The sequence below is a fragment of the Leucoraja erinacea genome, chromosome 27 (assembly GCF_028641065.1).
Source record: "Leucoraja erinacea ecotype New England chromosome 27, Leri_hhj_1, whole genome shotgun sequence".
Classification (NCBI taxonomy): domain Eukaryota; kingdom Metazoa; phylum Chordata; class Chondrichthyes; order Rajiformes; family Rajidae; genus Leucoraja; species Leucoraja erinaceus.
In genome coordinates this window covers 1,828,003-1,846,688 of record NC_073403.1, presented here as the reverse complement: position 1 = coordinate 1,846,688, position 18,686 = coordinate 1,828,003, and the positions used below count along the sequence as shown (strand labels likewise).

General features: G+C 48.7%; 1 protein-coding gene across 1 annotated transcript in view; it reads right to left on the bottom strand.

The window, feature by feature from the left end:
• The window catches only part of LOC129710083 (SH3 and cysteine-rich domain-containing protein 2-like), a 108,949-nt gene that overhangs the window by 22,455 nt on the left and 67,808 nt on the right, over window positions 1-18,686 (bottom strand). Inside the window, exons 2-5 of the mRNA XM_055656797.1 lie at window positions 15,617-15,917; window positions 9,565-9,662; window positions 4,316-4,397; window positions 1,300-1,412 (exon numbers count right to left, since the gene is read on the bottom strand). Coding sequence (XP_055512772.1) covers window positions 1,300-1,412; window positions 4,316-4,397; window positions 9,565-9,662; window positions 15,617-15,917 — 594 coding nt within the window. The remainder of the gene's footprint in view (window positions 1-1,299; window positions 1,413-4,315; window positions 4,398-9,564; window positions 9,663-15,616; window positions 15,918-18,686) is intronic.

Here is an 18,686-nt window from a genome sequence, read left to right as displayed (position 1 = left end):
TTCTATGTTTCCATGTTTCTATGTATAACCTCCTGTACTGAACCTGAATTCCACCAGCTTGACTGTGTGGTCATTAAATAATCTAATGCAATCTAATCTAATTTCACGAAGCATCTACGGAGCGAAGGAAATAGGCAACGTTTCGGGCCGAAACCCGGAAGGGTTTCGGCCCGAAACGTTCCCTATTTCCTATAGTGGAGATTGTTCAACTCTTTGCATGGAGCGAAGGAAATAGCCAACGTTTCGGCCCTTTGTCCTTCGCTCCATAGATGCTGCTGCACCCACTGTACATTATACATCTATACACTGTGAACAGCTCGATTGTAATCATGTATTGTCTTTCCGCTGACTGGTTTAGCGCGCAACAAAAGCTCATTGTACCTCGGTACATGTGACAATAAACTCAACTGAACAACTGGGGTTTAGTTTAGTTTAGAGATACAGCATGGAAACAGGCCCTTAGGCCCATTGAGTCCACACTGCCCATCGATCAACCGTTCACACCGGTTCTATCTTACACTATTTTCTCGTCCACTCAAGGTGGAAATTTACAGAGGCCAATTAACCTCCAAATGCACGACTTTGGGGTGTGGGAGGAACCCGGAGCACCAGGATGAAACCCACACGGTCACTAGTGGAAACACAGCGTGGAAACAGGCCCTTCGATCCAACTTGCTCATACTGGCCAAAAATGTCCCAGCTACACTAGTCCTACCTTCCCACATTCGACCCAGGGGTGGTTGAGCATCTGCTGGCCCGACCAAGCCGTGCGGAACAATCGACATAAAATGCTGGAGGAACTCAGCGGGACAGGCAGCATCTCTGGAGAGGCCAAGTCACTGGATGCTAGGGGCTAGTGGAGTCAAGGGATATGGGGAGAAGGCAGGCACGGGTTATTGACTGGGGACAATCAGCCATGATCACATTGAATGGCGGTGCTGGCTCGAAGGGCCGAATGGCCTCCTCCTGCACCTATTTTCTATGTTTCTATGTTTCTATGAGAGAAGGAAAGGGTGACGTTTTGGGTCGAGACCCTTCTTCAGACTAATGGGGAATATCCCACAGAGGAATACCTGGAGCAGGGCTTTATCAATCGATTTTGGAACGTGCAGGTGATGCACTCCTAGACGTTAGATGTGGCCCTTGTGGCTAAGGGGATCAGGGGGTATGGAGAGAAGGCAGGTACGGGATACTGAGTTGGATGATCAGCCATGATCATATTGAATGGCGGTGCAGGCTCGAAGGGCCGAATGGCCTCTACTCCTGCACCTAATTTCTATGTTTCTGTGTCACACTCACCAAATGCTTCGTTGGAGATTCCGAGAAGCTCCCAAAGCTCGATCTGCTCATCTGAGCGAGAGATGTCCCGAATCGGAGAGCTTCATACACTGGGTCCACCTTACTGCTTGTGGCTTCACACGGGGGAGAGAGAGAGAGGGAGGGAGAGAGAGAGGGAGAGAGAGAGGGAGAGGGGAGAGGGGGGGAGAGAGGGAGAGGGAGGGGGAGAGGGAGAGAGAGAGGGAGAGGGAGAGGGAGAGGGGGAGATAGAGAGGGAGAGGGAGAGAGGGGGAGAGAGGGAGAGGGAGAGGAGGAGGGGAGGGGGAGAGAGGGGGAGGGAGAGGGGAGAGAGCAGAGAGAGAGAGGGATAGAGAGAGAGGGGAGAGGGGAGAGGGAGAGGGGGGAGGGGGAGAGAGGGGGAGGGAGGAGAGAGAGGGAGAGAGAGAGAGATAGAGGGAGAGTGAGAGGGGAGAAAGAGAGAGAGAAAGAGAGAGGGAGAGGGAGAGGGGAGAGGGGAGGGGAGGGGAGGGGAGAGGGAGAGGGAGAGAGAGAGGGAGTAAGGAGAGGGGGGGGAGAGGGGGGGGGAGCAAGAGAGAGAGAGGGAGGGAGAAGGAGAGGGAGAGGGAGAGAGAGGGGGGGAGGAGGAGAGGGAGAGGGAGGGAGAGAGGGAGAGGGAGAGGGAGAGGAGAGGGAGAGGGAGAGGGAGGGGGGAGAGGGAGAGGGAGGGGGAGGGGGAGAGTGAGAGGGAGAAGAGAGAGGGAGGGGGGGGAGAGGGAGGAGGAGAGAGGGGAGAGAGAAAGGGAGAGAGGGAGAGAAAGAGAGGGTGGGGAGAGGGCGAGAGGTAGCGAGAGAGAGGGAGAGAGGAAGAGGGAAGGAGAGGGAGAGGGAGAGGGAGAGGGAGAGGGAAAGGGAAAGGAGGAGGGAGTGGGAGTGGGAGATGGAGATGGAGATGGAAATGGAGAGGGAGAGGGAGAGGGAGAGGGAGATGGAGAAGGGAGAGGGAGGGGGAGAGGGAGGGGGAGAGGGAGGGGGAGAGGGGGGAGAGGGGGAGAGGGTGATATGTTGACATTAGTTTAGTGTAATTTGGCGATGAAGCATGGAAACAGGCCCTTCGGCCCATCGAGTCCGTGCCGTCCACTGATCACCCGCACACTAGGTCTATCCTACACACACTAGGAAGAAATTCCAGAAGCCAATTAAACTACAAACCCATAATGTGTGAATCAGGGGGGCCTCTCTCTATCTCTCACTCATTCTTACACTAGTTCACACAGAGATGGTGGCGGGGGGGGGGGGGGGGGGCGCAGCGATAGAGTTGCTGCCTCACAGCGCCGGGGACCCGGGTTCCATCCCGACTACGGGCGCTGTCTGTACAGAGTGTGTACGTTCTCCCCGTGACTGCGTGGATTTTCCCCGAGATCTTCAGTTTCCTCCCACACTCCAAAGGCGTACAGGTCTGCAGGTAAATCAGCTTGGTAAATGTGAAAACTGTCCCTCGTGTGTGTAGGATAGTGTTAGTGTGCGGGGATCGCTGGTCGGAGTGGACACGGTGGGCCGAAGGGCCTGTTTCTGCGCTGTATCTCTAAACTAAACTAAACTTACTGTCCTCAACTCTGATCCCTGCGTTAACTATCATGAACAGAGTCATGGAATCATAGAGTCATGGGGCATGGAAACAGGCCCTTTGGCCCAGCTTTCCCAGCATGTCCCATCTACACTAGTCCCACCTGCTTGCATTTGGCCTATATCCCTCCTAACCTGTCCTATCCATGTATGTTAGCATTCATAGCAAAATGATTTGAGTATAGGAGCAGGGAGATTCTACTGCAGTTGTACAGGGTCTTGGTGAGACCACACCTGGAGTATTGCGTACAGTTTTGGTCTCCAAATCTGAGGAAGGACATTATTGCCATAGAGGGAGTACAGAGAAGGTTCACCAGACTGATTCCTGGGATGGCAGGACTTTCATATGAAGAAAGACTGGATAGTCTCGGCTTGTACTCGCTAGAATTTAGAAGATTGAGGTGGGCTCTTATAGAAACTTACAAAATTCTTAAGGGGGTTGGACAGGCTAGATGCAGGAAAATTATTCCCGATGTTGGGGAAATCCAGAACAAGGGGTCACAGTTTAAGGATAAGAGGGAAGTCTTTTAGGACCGAGATGAGAAAAAAAAAAATCACACAGAGAGTGGTGAATCTGTGGAACTCTCTGCCACAGAGGGTAGTTGAGGCCACAGTTCATTGGCTATATTTAAGAGGGAGTTAGATGTGGCCCTTGTGGCTAAAGGGATCAGGGGGTGTGGAGAGAAGGCAGGGGTGGGATACTGAGTTGGATGATCAGCCATGATCATATTGAATAGCAGTACAGGCTCGAAGGGCCGAATGGCCTCTACTCCTGCACCTACTTTCTATGTTTCTACCTGTCTAAATGTTTCTTAAAACGTTATGATAGCACCTGCCTCAACTACCTCCTCCGGCAGCTCGTTCCATACTCCCCGAATCTGTCTATTAGTTTCTGACTTGACTATCAGGGGAGACAGAGGTTGTAAAACTGCTGAACTTCTCATTTAATGCCACAATAATGAACAAAACCCAACAGAGCTGGTAAAATGAAACACTGGCTTTTACAAAAATAGCTGGGTTATTTATTTCCATCGTGCGTGGGCCCTGGGGAAATCCAGCCCCACCGATATTACATCTGATGACACTCTGATAAAAGCTTCCAAGATCTGTACGATCTAACTGTTCTTTCATATTTGATGAGTTGTCAACGCAGTGAATAATCAGTTCTCAGTCCCAGTGGTGACTTGTGTCTCTCTCATCCCCGACACTGCTGTCATGTCCATTATCGACAGATCAGCCTTCAGTGTTTTTAGTTTAGTTTAGTTCAGAGGGACACAGCTGGGAAAAGACAAACAGGCCACTCCTGCCCACTGAGTCTGCGTCGACCAGCGATATCACCCCACCCCCCTCCACCGGCGCATCTCGTGCAGAATTAGACGGCCTGACTTGCGGCAAACTGAGAGGTTTATCTCACCCATTGGCATGGCCTCCTTCACGACCCCGTACTGCTCGTGGATGAGGAGAGGCGAGCTGAAGTTCCGTCGGAATCCCATCGGCTACTCGTCGCAACATGCAACAAGGAAAGAGATCGCACGTTAGCTTGGAAAGTGGTCATTGCCTCTCGACAGCGAATGTTGAGATCTTTCTCAACTACAGGTCTTCCTGGGACCGGCTGGACCGGCACCTCCTTTAATCAAGACAAAATGATGAGAGCGCTCTTAAAGCCCCCCCCACACTGAACTCCCCCTGAAAGTGTGGTGTCTCGGTCAGGTGATCATCTCTCTTTCTCCACAGATGCTGCCTGACCGGATGAGTTACTCCAGCATTTTGTGTCTGTCTTCAGCAAAAACTAGCATCTGCAGTTCCTTCTAACACATTGAAATGGAGGCCGATTGGGAAAGGGGGAGATGCAGCGAGACCTGGGTGTCATGGTACACCAGTCATTGAAGGTAGGCATGCAGGTGCAGCAGGCAGTAAACAAAGCGAATGGTATGTTAGCTTTCATTGCAAAAGGATTTGAGTATAGGAGCAGAGAGGTTCTACTGCAGTTGTACAGGGTCTTGGTGAGACCACACCTGGAGTATTGCGTACAGTTTTGGTCTCCAAATCTGAGGAAGGACATTATTGCCATAGAGGGAGTGCAGAGACGGTTCACCAGACTGATTCCTGGGATGTCAGGACTGTTTTATGAAGAAAGACTGGATAGACTTGGTTTATACTCTCTAGAATTTAGGAGATTGAGAGGGGATCTTATAGAAACTTACAAAATTCTTAAGGGGTTGGACAGGCTAGATGCAGGAAGATTGTTCCCGATGTTGGGGAAGTCCAGGACAAGGGGCCACAACTTAAGGATAAGGGGGAAATCATTTAAAACCGAGATGAGGAGAACTTTTTTCACACAGAGGGTGGTGAATCTCTGGAACTCTCTGCCACAGAGGGTAGTTGAGGCCAGTTCATTGGCTATATTTAAGAGGGAGTTAGATGTGGCCCTTGTGGCTAAGGGGATCAGGGGGTATGGAGAGAAGGCAGGTATGGGATACTGAGTTGGATGATCAGCCATGATCATATTGAATGGCGGTGCAGGCTCGAAGGGCCGAATGGCCTACTCCTGCACCTATTTTCTATGTTTCTATGAAATCAAGCATTCAGGTAATCAGTAATTCTATCAGTTCCAGCGTTTAATAGACAGATGTACAGCATGGAAACAGGCCCTTCGGCCCTTTGACTTCCACACTGAATATCAGCCACCCATTTACTCGAATCCGCCACTAATCTAATCCAATTTAATTCCCTTCATATTGTTACCAATTCCCACAGACTCGACCAACTCACCTCCACACGAGAGACAATTTACAGAGGCCAAATAAACTGCAACATGTTGGAGTCTTGAGCAAGTCACAAAGTGCTGGAGTATCTGAAGAAGGATCTGGACCTTAAACGTCACCCATTCCTTCTCAAAGTCAAAGTCAAGGGTGCAGTGAAATGAATTTGCCAGCAGCGATACACTTAGGACCGAGATGAGAAAAACATTTTTCACACAGAGAGTGGTGAATCTCTGGAACTCTCTGTCACAGAATGGTAGTTGAGGCCAGTTTATTGGCTATATTTAAGAGGGAGTTAGATGTGGCCCTTGTGACTAAAGGGTTCAGAGGGTATGGAGAGAAGGCAGGTACAGGATACTGAGTTGGCTGATCATCCAACTCAGTATCCCGTACCTGCCTTCTCTCCGTACCCCCTGATTCCTTTAGCCACAAGGGCCACATCTAACTCCCTCTTAAATATAGCCAATGAACTGTGGCCTCAACTATCTTCTGTGGCAGAGAGTTCCAGAGATTCACCACTCTCTGTGTGAAAAATATTTTTCTCCATTTCAGTCATAAAAGATTTCCCCCTTATCCTTAAACTGTGACCCCTTGTCCTGGACTTCCCCAACATCGGGAACAATCTTCCTGCATCTAGCCTGTCCAACCCCTTAAGAATTTTGTAAGTTTCTATAAGATCCCCCCCTCAATCTTCTAAATTCTAACGAGTACAAGCCGAGTCTATCCAGTCTTTCTTCATATGAAAGTCCTGACATCCCAGGAATCAGTCTGGTGAACCGTCTCTGTACTCCATCTATGGCAAGAATGTCTTTCCCCAGATTAGAATTAAAACTGTACTCAATACTCCAGGTGTGGTCTCATCAAGACCCTGTACAACTGCAGTAGAACCTCCCTGCTCTGATACTTAAATCCTTTTGCTATGAATGCTAACATACCATTCGTTTCTTCACTGCCTGCTGCACCTGCATGCCTACTTTCAATGACTGGTGTACCATGACACCCAGGGCTCGTTGCATCTCCCCTTTTCCTAATCGGCCACCATTCAGATAATAGTCTACTTTCCTGTTTTTGCCACCAAAGTGGATAACCTCACATTTATCCACATTATACTGCATTTGCCCACTCACCCAGCCTATCCAAGTCACCTTGCAGCCTCCTAGCATCCTCCTCACAGCTAACACTGCCCCCCCAGCTTCGTGTCATCCGCTTTTTATTAGGAAGATTTGTTCATTAATCATGTATAGGAGGGAACTGCAGATGCTGGTTTAAGCCGAAGATGGAAGCAGTAACTCAGCGGGAAAGGCAGCATCGCTGGATAGAAGGAATGGGTGCGGTTTCGGGTCGAGACCCTTCGAAATGTCTCCGACTACATTTTATTTGAATCTGAAGTCGACCCAAAACGTCACCCTTTCCTTCGCTCCATCGATGCTGCCCCACCCTCTGAGTTTCTCCAGCATTTTGACCTACCTTCCATTTTTCCAGCATCTGCAGTTCCTCCTTAAACATTTTTATCTGTTTGCTTTGTGTTGTTACCTTCTCCCAGCTAACAATCATCTTTTCTACATTTTGCTTGATCTCCATCCCCTTTGTCTCATTTTCACACCTTACACGTCCTTATCTCTGTATCTCCCCTGACCTCAGTCTGAAGAAGGGTCTCGACCCGAAACGTTGCCTGTCCCACTGAGTTACTCCAGCATCTTGTGTCTTACTTCAGTGTAAACTTGCATCTGCGGTTCCTTCTGACACCCTATCTCGGACTGTTGGAGCCCCTCGTTTCCTTTCACTGCCCAGAGTCGCTGGTGAAGTGCGTTTCTATTTCCCATGCCCCTGGCTGGAAACTCTGCTGCCAGACACATCCATTATGTTGCCTTTAAACGAGCATGTCAGGTAGTAACTGCTTGCATTTATCCTTTACACTTGGCACATAAATCTCTGAGGGCACAGGACCCAACAACAGGTCATCAAAGTGTGTAGCGGGGATGGTCGAGGGGCAATGAGGACAAGTTTAATGGGATTATACGATGATCAGACATGGCCATGTTTATCCATCACACTGACCAGGCAGAGAATAGTTTTAAGTTCGGTCACTCTGTGCTTCTTCAATAAAACGGTTCCAATTTCCTATTTGTAGATCAGTGCATGTTCCTTTAACCATAGTGACCTCCCGTATTACTAACCACTCCCCATTGTCTCTAGTATAATTGTAGTGTCCCCACCTCTAGCTCGCTCTCTAGCTCCAGTGATGACCACGGACAGCTACAGCATAGTGATAAACAGTTACCTAAATAAATAGTTACAGTAAAAGACTTGTGTGTGTGCAGTAAGTCATTTTACACTATTTACCATTTATTTATTTTTAGTTTAGGGATACAGTGCAGGCACAGGCCCTTCGGCCCATCGGGTCAGCATTGACCAGCGATCCCCGCAAACTAGGGACAATTGACACTTATACCAAGTGTACCAACCCAACAATCCTGTACGGGCTTTGGAGTGTGGGAGGAAACCGAAGACCTCGGAGAAAACCCACGCAGGTCACGGGGAGAACGTGCAAACTCCGTACAGGCAGCGCCCGATGTCGGGATGGAACCTGGGTCTCCGGCGCTGCAAGGTAGCAACTCTACCGCTGTGCCACCCATGGACAAGGTGGCCATCCGCGAGTCAAGGCGCCAAGCGATGGAGGACTCGACCCGAGCTGGCTGCCTCCCCCTTTTCCGGGCATAAGTCCGTGCCCGGGTGCAGATAGAATGGGAATACACCCTGTCTACGGGCACCCTGACGGAGTTCCGCAACCCCTGGGCACCGAGGGGGTTTCAATGTATCCTGGACAAGGATTGCAATATAGTTGTTTAGCAGTTGCTTAGCATATTTGTTCATCTTGTATTATGGTGGTGTTTTGTTTTTATTGTATTGCAAATACTATTTTAATATATGAATTAATATTTTTGATTAAAAAAAAAACAAAAAAAAACTGTGCCTGCCCATTATTTATTGCATAGGCACTCTATGCTAGTGTATATCTTTATACAAATTAGATGCACCTCCCTCCAGATGTTACAATGGAAAATAAAAACCAATGTCGGTCTTTGTAACGAGGCCAGTTCTTCGTGGCTTGCGTCATGGGGCATAAATGGGCTGCTGCAAGTTAGAATGTCAGTGTCTCATTGTTGGCACATGTTAAACTAGTTTAGTGTAGAGATGCAGCGGCGGAAACAGGCCCTGCGGCTCACCATCCACGGCAACCATCAATCACCTGCACACTCGTTATGTTATCCCACTTTCAGACGCTAATTAACCTACAAACCCACATGCCTTGGGCAGGAAGGTACCTTCGATTTTCCAGCAGTTCCATCTGCAGTTCCTTCTTGAATGCCTTGGGCAGCACAGTTCCTCTGCGGTTGAGTTGCTGCCTCACAGCGCCGGAGACACAGGTTCGATTCCCACCTCGGAGTTTGTAATGGAATGTTCTCCCCGTGACCTGCGTGGGTTTTCTCCGGGTGCTCCGGATTCCTCCCACTCTCCAAACACGTACAGGATTGTGCTCCGTTTTCCTCACATGTTTCCGGAGAGGAACCGGCTTATATGTTATATAGATGCCCACTTGTAAATTTCCCCTCGTGTGTGTAGGAGAGTGCTAGTGTACGGGTCGGCGCGGACTCGATGGGCCTGTTTCCGCGCTGTACCTCTTAGCAAAAAAGACAAAGAAAGTCTTTGGAGTGTGGGAGGAAAGCGAAGAAAAGTAACACGGTCATGGTGAGAATGTGGGAACACTGCACGGAACAGCAGTCGGGGTCAGGGTCGAGGCAGCAGCTCTACCCGCTGCTCCGCGGTGTGCAGCGACCGTCCCTGTGTCTCACGCCAGTGTCGGGTGCGAGTGTACCCCCCAGCTCTACACACCACTCACCAGCTTCCCCACACACTGTTGCCGGCAAGCGTCCTCTCCACACTGGGGGTGGGCGTTGATCTTGCACAGTTTACATCGCCAACCGCGCTTCGAATACCCTGCAAGCACAAAACATCAAAAGAAGTGGAGACACAAGACACAGCTTCCAACCCAGCAGTTTCATCTAACTCCTGCATTCACTCCCCTCCCCTCCCCTCCCTTCCGCATCCCCAACTCCCCCACCATGGTCGTCCTACCTGTTCCGTACGGGAATGGAAAGTGACTTTTCAGATAGTTTAGTTTAGCGATACAGCGCGGAAACAGGCCCTTCGGCCCACCGGGTCCGCGCCGACCAGCGATCCCCGCAAACTAGGGACATTTTTTACATTTATACCGAGCCAATTAACCTACAAACCTGCACGTCTTTGGAGTGTGTGGGAGGAAACCGAAGACCTCGGAGAAAACCCACGCAGGTCACAGGGAGAACGTGCAAACTCCGTACAGACAGCACCCGTAGTCGGGATCGAACCCGGGTCTCCGGCGCTGCATTCGCTGTAGGGCAGCAACTCTACCGCTGCGACACCGTGCCGTCTATATAGCCATATACCCGATCAATAGCCATCTCTAGTGTGATGAAGAGTGCTGACCCAAAACATTGTCCATATACCTCTGCAGATGCTGCCTGGCCAACTGAGTTCTTTCTCCTTAAATAACAAAATAAATAATACTCTGTGCCATCTGAAATTTGTGGAATCATGCCTGGTACATTCTCATCCAAATCACTGTATCACGATACTAAAGACCTCGTCGTTGCTATGCATTTCACTCATCGTCTCTCCCATCTGATGCTCTTTTTGGTCTCTTTTTCATCACTAGCCTTTGTCACTTACTCAGCCTGGCTGCCATTCAACCCCTCCCCCTCACCTATCACCCGTGCAGGGAAGGAATTGCAGATGCTGGTTTAAACCGAAGATAGATAGACGCAAAAAGCGGGACGGGAAGTATCCCTGGGGAGTGGGCGATGGGGGACGTTTCGGGTCGAGACCCTTCTTCAGGCAGGTCCGGGAAAAGGGAGACGAGAGATATAGAGGATGATGTAGAGAGATAAAGAACAACGAAGGAAAGGTGTGCAAAAAAGTTATGGTGATAAAGCAAAGAGGCTGCAGAATGGGAGTACGCCGTTCTTTTCCCCAACCACCCCCCCCACCCCCCCCCCCCCCCCCCCCCCCCCCCCCCCCCCCCCCCCCACCCCACCCCCCCCCACCCCACCCCACCCCCAATCACTTTTAGAATTTAAAAAAAAAAAATCATAAGGTCATAATTGATTGGAGTAGAATTAGGCCATTCGGCCCATCCAGTTCTACACAGCCATTCAATCATACCTGATCTATCTCTCCCTCCTATCCCCATTCTGCTGCCTTCTCCCCTTAACCCCCAACACCCGTACTAATCAAAAATCTATCTATCTCTGCCTTAAAAATATCCACTGACTTGGCCACTGCAGCCTACTGTGGCAAAGAATTCCACAGATTCACCACCCTCTGACTAAATAGTTTTCTCCTCATCTCCTTCCTAAAAGAACGCCCTTTAATTCTGAGGCTGTGACCTCTAGGCCTAGACTCTCCCACTAGTAGAAACATCCTCTCCACATCCACTCTATCCAAGCCCATCAGACTATCTTTTGACCAACCTCAACCATCAGGTATGCTGCCTGATCTGCCCGACATTAAGTCAAGTCAAGTTTATTTGTCACATACACATACGAGATGTGCAGTGAAATGAAAGTGGCAATGCTCGCGGACTTTTGTGGAAAAGACAAACAACAAAACAACCAAACAAATTATAAACACAATCATAACACACATATTCTTTTACATAATAAATACATAATTAATAACACTATCCTACACACACACACACACTGGGGACAATATACTCATACACCAAGTCAATTAACCTACAAACCTACACGTCTTTGGAGTGTGGGAGGAAACCAAAGATCTCGGACAAAACCCACGAGGTCACGGGAAGAACATGCAAACTCCGTTCAGACAGCGCCCGTAGTCGGGATCGAACCAGGGTCTCCGACGCTGCAAGGCAGCAACTCTACCGCTGCGCCACCGAGCTGCTCGATGTATCACTTTTAGGGGGGATTGCAGGGGGGCGCAGATCCGGAATAAAGGGTCAGCCAATAAAGATGAGGATGAGAAAGAATACTTTAGTTTAGTTTAGTGATACTGTGCGGAAACAGGCCCTTCGGCCCACCGAGTCCGCGCCATACTAACACTATCCTACAGAGGGTTACAGAGAAAGGTTGAACAAGTTAGGTCTTTATTCTCTGGAGCGCAGAAGGTTAAGGGGGGAATTGATAGAGGTTTTTAAAATGATGAGAGGGATAGACAGAGTTGACGTGGAAAAGCTTTTCCCACTGAGAGTAGGGAAGATTCAAACAAGGGGGACATGACTTGAGAATTAAGGGACTGAAGTTTAGGGGTAACATGAGGGGGAACTTCTTTACTCAGAGAGTGGTGGCGGTGTGGAATGAGCTTCCAGTGAAGGTGGTGGAGGCAGGTTCGTTTTTATCATTTAAAAATAAATTGGATAGTTATATGGATGGGAAGGGAATGGAGGGTTATGGTCTGAGCGCAGGTATATGGGACTAGGGGAGATTATGCGTTCGGCATGGACTAGAAGGGTCGAGATAGCCTGTTTCCGTGCTGTAATTGTTATATGGTTATACACTAGGGACAATTTGCATTTATACCGAGCCAATTAACCTAAAAACCTGTACGTGCGGGAGGAATCCGGAGATCACGGAGAAAATCCACGCAGGTCGCGGGGAGAACGTACAAACTCCGTACAGACAGCACCCGCAATCAGGATCGAACCCGGGTCTCTGACGCTGCAAGGCAGCAACTCTAAGAGAGTGGTGAACCTTTTTAAAACGTCTCTTGCTCACAAGAGCTGCCGAAGCAGAATCGTCGAATACATTCAAGACTGCGATCTATGGACCACAGTGGAGTACAACTTCAGTGAACAAGTCACAAAGTGGAAGCAAGGTCAACACACATCAGCCATGAGATAGTCAGTGGTGGAATAGGATGTAGTGTTGCAACCTGGACTTGTTTTTTTTTTTTATTTATACGAATTGTAAATCAGTCCTCGTATCTCTTTTAATGTCCTGCTCATCACATTCTAGATGCCTCCGGTTCCAGCAGCCTGCATTATTTCAGCTGAAGGTCAGATGCTATTGATTATCTCAAGTGCCTTGTAAGATCTCTCAGCTGCCATGTCCACACAAAGCCCTGCCTTGATGCCATCAGCGAACACAACTACCTGGCAATTCAAACCTTTATCACGGATGGCTTGGAGTAAACAGAAGGCTGGCAGATGACCCACGGAATCTGTTGAAGGTTAAGTGGGCTTGAGATCAAGAGGATAGACAGAAGATGCTTCCAGTTCAGTTTAAGAAAGAACTGCGGATGCTGGAAAAATCGAAGGTAGACAAAAATGCTGGAGAAACTCAGCGGGTGCAGCAGCATCTATGGAGCGAAGGAAATAGGCAACGTTTCGGGCTGAAACCCGTAGGGTTTCGGCCCGAAACGTTGCCTATTTCCTATAGTGGAGATAGAACTGCAGATGCTGGAAAATCCAAGGTAGACAAAAATGCTGGAGAAACTCAGCGGGTGCAGCAGCATCTATGGAGCGAAGGAAATAGGCAACGTTTCGGGCTGAAACCCGTAGGGTTTCGGCCCGAAACGTTGCCTATTTCCTATAGTGGAGATTGAACTGCAGATGCTGGAAAATCGAAGGTAGACAAAAGTGCTGGAGAAACTCAGCGGGTGAGGCAGTATAGAAACATAGAACATAGAAAATAGGTGCAGGAGTAGAGGCCATTCGGCCCTTCAAGCCTGCACCGCCATTCAATATGATCATGGCTGATCATCCAACTCAGTATCCCGTACCTGCCTTCTCTCCATACCCCCCTGATCCCTTTAGCCACAAGGGCCACATCTAACTCCCTCTTAAATATAGCCAATGAACTGTGGCCTCAACTACCTTCTGCGGCAGAGAATTCCACAGATTCACCACTCTCTGTGAAAAAAGTTTTCCTCATCCACAGCCATCCAGAACCATGTACAACCATCTAACGCTAGAACGATGGCCACAATGATGTAGACCAGTGCTTCTTAAACTGCTGAATGGTTCACCCAAGGGTGAATCAAATTATTTTGTGGTGAATGAGTTAATTTATGTTTTTTCCTCATGTGACAAAATAAATTATATATCAATTTTTTACACAAGGGGAGAATGAGACGAAAATTACAAGAAAATTTAGTCGAGGGTGAATGAAATTTTGTGATAACGGCTGGTGTAGAAGTCCAATCAAGAAGAATCCCTCAACACCTCCAAGCTGATCAAAAAGGCACAGCAGCACCTTTACTTCCTGAGGAGGCTCAAGAAAGCCCACCTGCCCCCCCGGATCCTGACCAACATATCCCGCTGCACCATCGGGAGCAACCTGACCACCTGCTTCACGGTATGGTACAGCAGCTGCACTGCTGCGGACAGGAAGGCACTACAACGGGTGGTGAAAACCGCGCAGTACATCATCGGTGCCCCGCTCCCTGCCATGGATGCCCTCCACCGAAAACGGTGTCTAAGACGGGCTGGGAAGATCATCAAAGACCCCTCACACCCCAACCATGGACTGTTTGCCCTCCTCCCATCAGGGAGGCGGTACAGGAGCCTCAGGTCACGTACTAGTAGGATGAGGAAAAGCTTCTACAACAATACAATCACATTGCTGAACTCGGAGTCCCGCCGATAGATTTCTCCAGTCTCTCCATCCCCGTTGTTTAATTATTCTGTATTTCCTGATTATTCTGTATCTTCTCTCTTCCTATTTTTTTTAAATTTCTTTATGTACAACTACTACGGACTGACGCAAAACTGCAGTTCGTTGTACTGATACTTGTAATTGTGCCATGATATTAAAGTTGAATTGAATTGAATTGAATTGAATATGGTCTAACTAGTAAGTAATTGTTGGTTGTACACCAAAATTGCTGGAGAAACTCAGCGGGTGCAGCAGCATCTATGGAGCGAAGGAAATAGGCAACGTTTCGGGCCGAAACCCTTCCGGGTTTCGGCCCGAAACGTTGCCTATTTCATATAGTGGAGATTGTTCAACTCTTTGCATGGAGCGAAGGAAATAGGCAACGTTGCCTATTTCCTTCGCTCCATAGATGCTGCCGCACCCGCTGAGTTTCTCCAGCAATTTTGTGTACCTTCGATTTTCCAGCATCTGCAGTTCCTTCTTGAACACAATAATTGTTGGTTACCCAGTGACATTAACGATGAGCTGCAGAAGCATTCTGCAGTGCTCCGTTTCACTGGCCCGGGGAAGTCGCAGCCTGAAGCCACGGTCTGCAGAGTTCCAGCTGCTACGGCGTCTACAGCCCGGGATCCCTCGTGGGGGACCCGGGGGAAGAAGAAGCCGCCATTGCCGGCCCACGGATAACTTCTACCGCGGGCCCGGCATGGACTCACCATCACCCCTGGAGGGGAGCTTCGACCGCCGGCCCTGCAGTCTACGGTGCTTCTGGCTGCGGCGGGGACTTTAAATCTCAACCGCCGGCCTGCGGCCTACACAATCTTGAAGCCGCGGTCTCCGGTGAGGAAAGACCGATCCTGGACTGGACTCTGGACTCTGGTCCAGTCCACTGGGGGGGGGAATGGAGGAGGACGGCCAAAATTTTTTGTGCCTTCCACCACAGTGATGAATGCTGTGGTGGATGTTTATGTTACATGTTGTGTCCTGTTTATGCATTTTATTATTTTGTTAACCCATCTTTATGCTTTGTATGGAACTTATTTTTAAATTATGTAAAGCACTTTGGGGTCAATGAAAATTGACTATAAATGTGCTATATAAATAAACTTATTATTATTATTATTATTATTATTATTCTATGCAGACTAACAATGTTGCATGCAACCAGGAACGCCTGGCTATTGCTTAGTGCCACACCAATGATACTGATGGTTCAGTCTGCAACATGAAACATACCTACAATCATGTGATGGCAGATGTCACAAAATGTGGGCTTTTTGAAGACAAATTCTTGAAAGGTGTGTGTTCTTACTGGTTTGAGGGGGATGGCCACCGGATGGGACTTCCTCGCGGGCTGCTCGTTGGATGTCGGGTCCACGGGCAGGACTGCGCTAGGGGGGGTCGGTGGGGGAGTGGGCGGGGGAGGCAGGATCTCGGGAGGGAACTTCGCATCGCTGTTGGTCCGCTGGAAAAAGTTTTCCACACTCTTGCTCCTGAGGATGGTCTTGAAGGACAAGGATCTCTTCAGCCGTTGAAGCTACGGAGAGAAAAAGGGAAGAACTATGAAGACCACCGACGCTCGAAAACAAACGCGCCATTATTGAGATGGCTTCCCCCTGTATCAAAGGACTGTATTAAAGCAAAGTGCTGGAGTAACTCAGTAGTTTTAGTTTGAGAGATAGAGAGCGGACACAGGCCCATCAAGTCCACACTGACCAGCGATCCCCAACAAATTAACACGATCCTCACACAGAAACATAGAAAATAATAATAATAATAATAATAACTTTATTTGTTAAGCACCTTAAAAAACAACCAAAGCTGACCAAAGTGCTGTACAGAAAAAAAAATAAGCAAGACATCATAAAACAGGCAGAATAACAGAACATACAGCTAACACGAGGCGCATAAATTACATACGAAATTTAACAAAATAGGTGCAGGAGTAGGCCATTCGGCCCTTCGAGCCTGCACCATTCGCCATTCAATACGATCATGGCTGATCATCCAACTCAGTATCCCGTAACTGCCTTCACTCCATACCCCCTGATCCCTTTAGCCACAAGGGCCACATCTAACTCCCTCTTAAATATAGCCAATGAACTGTGGCCTCAACTACCTTCTGTGGCAGAGAATTCCAGAGATTCACCACTCTCTGTGTGAAAAATGTTTTCCTCATCTCGGTCCAAAAGGATTTCCCCTCTATCTTTAAACTGTGACCCCTTGTCCTGGACTTCCCCAACATCGGGAACAATCTTCCTGCATCTAGCCTGTCCAACCCCTTAAGAATTTTGTAAGTTTCTACAAGATCCCCCCTCAATCTTCTAAATTCTAGCGAGTACAAGCCGAGTCTATCCAGTCTAGTGATGATATACATTTTTGAACATTTACACATTAGTGATGATTTACATTTTTATACCAAGCCAGTTAACGTACAAACCTGCATGTCTTTGGAGTGTGGGAGGGAACTGCAGCTCCCGGAGAAATCCCAAGTGGTCGCAGGGAGAAGGTAAAATTCCAGCACCCCCGTAGTCGGGATTGAACCTGGGTCTCCGACGCTGTAAGCGCTGTAAGGCAGCAACTCAACCGCTGCACCACCGTGCCACCGAGGTCAGCTACCCAGGTCTCTGGAGGGAATGGATAGGCCACGTTCTGGGTGGGAACCCTTCTTCCCAATCTGAGTTAAGGGCCTGTCCACACTTGGGCGATTTTTTTTAGGCGGTTGCCGGGGGCTACGACAATGGAATTCACCGGAGACAGCGCCAGCGACCACCTACGCCATTCTGACGACAGCTGTCGACAGCACCTACGACAGGAGAAGACAACCTCCGACAAACCCACGGTCGCTGAAATGTATTGAACATTTCATAATCCAGCGGCGATCAGAAAAACGCTACGGTTCTTTGCGGGACTGAGGAGACGACTCACGACCGTACAGGCGACACCCGGTGACCATGTGGTGACAGCCTAATCACCGGCAGTCACCTAAAAATGTCAGAGCAAGGGGGGGGTCAGAGAGAGAGGGGGGGGGGGGTCAGAGAGAGGGGGGGTCAGAAAGCTTTACTCAGAGAGTGGTAGCGGTGTGGAATGAGCTTCCAGTGGAAGTGGTGGAGGCAGGTTCATTGGGTATTATTTAAAAATAAATTGGATAGGCATATGGATGAGAAGGGAATGGAGGGTTATGGTATGAGTGCAGGCAGGTGGGACTAAGGGAAAAAAAAAAGTTGTTCGGCACGGACTTGTAGGGCCGAGATGGCCTGTTTCCGTGCTGTAATTGTTATATGGAAGAGCGAGAGGGGGTCAGAGAGCAGGGGGGGTCAGAGAGCAGGGGTCAGAGAGACAATCCAGAAACATGCCCTTCAACCCAATTCATCTATGCCCTTCAAGATGACCCGACAAAATGTCTCGACAAGGTGCCCAACCCAACGTTCCATTTGCTCACGTTTGCCCCATAGCCCTCTGAAACGTTCCTATCCATCTTGTTGCCCTAATGTCTTTTCAATGTTGTTATTGCATCTGCCCCAACTCTCTCAGCTCATTCCACATACATAGAAACATAGAAATTAGGTGCAGGAGTAGGCCATTCGGCCCTTCGAGCCTGCACCGCCATTCAATATGATCATGGCTGATCATCCAACTCAGTATCCCGTACCTGCCTTCTCTCCATACCCCCTGATCCCTTTAACCACAAGGGCCACATCTAACTCCCTCTTAAATGTAGCCAATGAACTGTGGCCTCAACTACCTTCTGTGGCAGAGAGTTCCACAGATTCACCACTCTCTGTGTGAAAGAATCGCTCCCCAGGGTCCAATTAAATATTTCTGCTCTCATCATCAGTCTGTGCCCTACAGCTCCTGATTCCCCATCTCTGGGGAGGAGACCAGGTACATTCACACTATCTACACCCCTCACGGTTTTATACATCTCGATAATTTTGACTTTGACATCGGGAGAGGAATGGAGAGCAGGGGAGAGACAAGACTTTGCCTTCCATCACTGTGAGGTGGAGATTCTCAGTGATGGATGTTTGTGTGGATTGTGTTGGGTGTGTGTTTTGGTTCTTTTCTTGGCATGACTGCAGAAACCAAATTTTGTTTGAACCTCATGTGAGATTCAAATGACAAATTAATGGTCTTGTATAGTATTGTATTGTTGCATTGTATTGTATATTTTATTATATATAATTTAAAACATGTTAACTCATCAGGGGAGGGGGGTCATTAGTCCCCATTAACCCCTTTCCCAGCTGTATGGTCTTGTACTTGACTTCCACCTCACCTTCTCTCCATAGATGCTGCCTCACCC